We start from the raw sequence: 1,791 nt of genomic DNA, 5'->3' as shown, positions 1-1,791 counted from the left end.
CAAAAAAAACTCCTCCAAACAAAAAGTTTTTTTACGTGGTGAATATAAAAAACAAAAATTTTTTTTTTTTTTTTTTTTTTTTTTTTTTTTTTTGGTACCAAAATCTCTGACTTCACATTCAAAAGCCTTTACCAGCTTCTAAACTTGATATACTCTAACCTTTGGACAGTGAGGATGGAAGAAAATGAAAATTAATTGCATATTTGTAATTTTTTCCCCCCACAGGCTGTAGATGTTGTAGGCCAAGCAGGCAAACCCAAGGCCATCACAGGTTTCCAGACTCACACCACACCGGTGCTGCTGGCTCACGGAGAGCGGGCGGAGCTGGCCACAGAGGAATACCTCCCCGTCACGCCAATCCTGGAGGGATTTGTTATCCTCCGCAAGAACCCCAACTATGAGACCTAGACTGCACCCGTTTTCTCTGGCCTTTCCTTGTGTCTAAGGGTTGTCCTTCGAGGCTCTTGGCAGTTGTTGTTGTTGTTTGGTTGTTGATTGCATTGCTGAAAGGACTCAAAACAAGCCTATCATCATTTGTTGTCTGTGGCCCAGCTCCAGCACGCTTTAACATTGATGGATGGGGTGTGTTTGGTTGGAGCTCTATAAAATGGAGGATAAATTAGAACCTCATCCTTTACAGCCTAAATGGTTTTCACATTGCTCTAATTTTGATCCTCCTCCTCCTCACATGCTGACCCAGTTCTTTGACTGACCTGGGAGCAGTTAATTGAGATGGAACCTGTTTGTCACTCTCCTGTAAAGTTTTCAGTCACGAATAACCCAATCCTGATTGAACATCAGGTATTTTCATTAGCAGACATCCTTGGCCACCTTTTGTAACTAGAGCATTTAAAGCTATGTATTCTCCATCACTTTTGTTTTCCTTTTTGTTTGTTTTTTTCTTTTGTTACAGTGCTGTAAAAGGTTAAATCAACAATAAAATCAGCTCAATGGAAATGTGGTGATTGTGTGAATTTGTAGTTTGTTATATAAGCTTTTTTCAAACCATTTCTTCCATCAATCATAATTGTCCAGGATCATAACCACAACTTAAACATCTCTCTAACCATGAGACCAGAAAGTTTTAAAGATGAGAAGAAAAAACAAATGAGGTGGATTAGCCGTGCTTGCCAAAATGTTGTGACCAGGATACGTTAAATATTGTGTCTGCTATCTGGATATAGAGTTGTTTGCATTTTGAGAATGTCACAGAGCACCGGTTTTTAGTAAGGGGCCTTTTCAGATTGGTTGCAAGACTGGCTGCTACTGGTGATCCTTCCTGCCCACAGACAGCATCCACAACGAGTCTTTAAAGGTACTTTGGTTTCCTTTAGAATAAACTATTTCTGAATTTAGTTGAATTCTCAAAATTCTATGTTGTACTACTCATAAATGTACATTAATCAGTTTCACAGCTTAACATTGAAACTGGTGCCTTATATAAATGGATAAGGTGTGGTTTGAGTTATGATACATTCTGTTATTCAAACTTTTTATTTGACAAAAATATTTTCTAAATATTTGTATGTGTTTTTTTCAGGATAAAACAAGATTCCACGGGCAAGTTTAAAGTTACTATTTTGAACTTAAATGTCCAGCTTCTTCTATCGAATTTGAGAGGAAAATATTGAAATTTGACTCTGGAAAAATATGTACAACCCCTGGCAAAAAGTATGGAATCACCAGTGTTGGATGAGCAGTCATTCAGACATTTCATGCTGTAAAACAAACTCGGATCAAAAATTTTAATCTCCTACCAGCATACGCTTTTATACAGAAATTTTTACAGCA

At 37.6% G+C, this 1,791-nt stretch overlaps 1 protein-coding gene across 1 annotated transcript in view; it reads left to right on the top strand.

Moving 5' to 3' along the window:
• The window catches only part of psmd2 (proteasome 26S subunit ubiquitin receptor, non-ATPase 2), a 16,331-nt gene extending 15,407 nt beyond the window's left edge, over positions 1 to 924 (top strand). The window contains exon 21 of the mRNA XM_015042918.1: positions 226 to 924. Coding sequence (XP_014898404.1) covers positions 226 to 408 — 183 coding nt within the window. The 3' untranslated portion in view covers positions 409 to 924. The remainder of the gene's footprint in view (positions 1 to 225) is intronic.
• Positions 925 to 1,791: the final 867 nt, after the last annotated feature.

The sequence above is a fragment of the Poecilia latipinna genome, unplaced genomic scaffold, assembly GCF_001443285.1.
Source record: "Poecilia latipinna isolate Pla-1442-1.1 unplaced genomic scaffold, P_latipinna-1.0 Scaffold608, whole genome shotgun sequence".
Classification (NCBI taxonomy): Eukaryota; Metazoa; Chordata; class Actinopteri; order Cyprinodontiformes; family Poeciliidae; genus Poecilia; species Poecilia latipinna.
The sequence above is the reverse complement of the archived record's forward strand: the minus strand, read 5'-3'. Positions and strand labels throughout refer to the sequence as shown.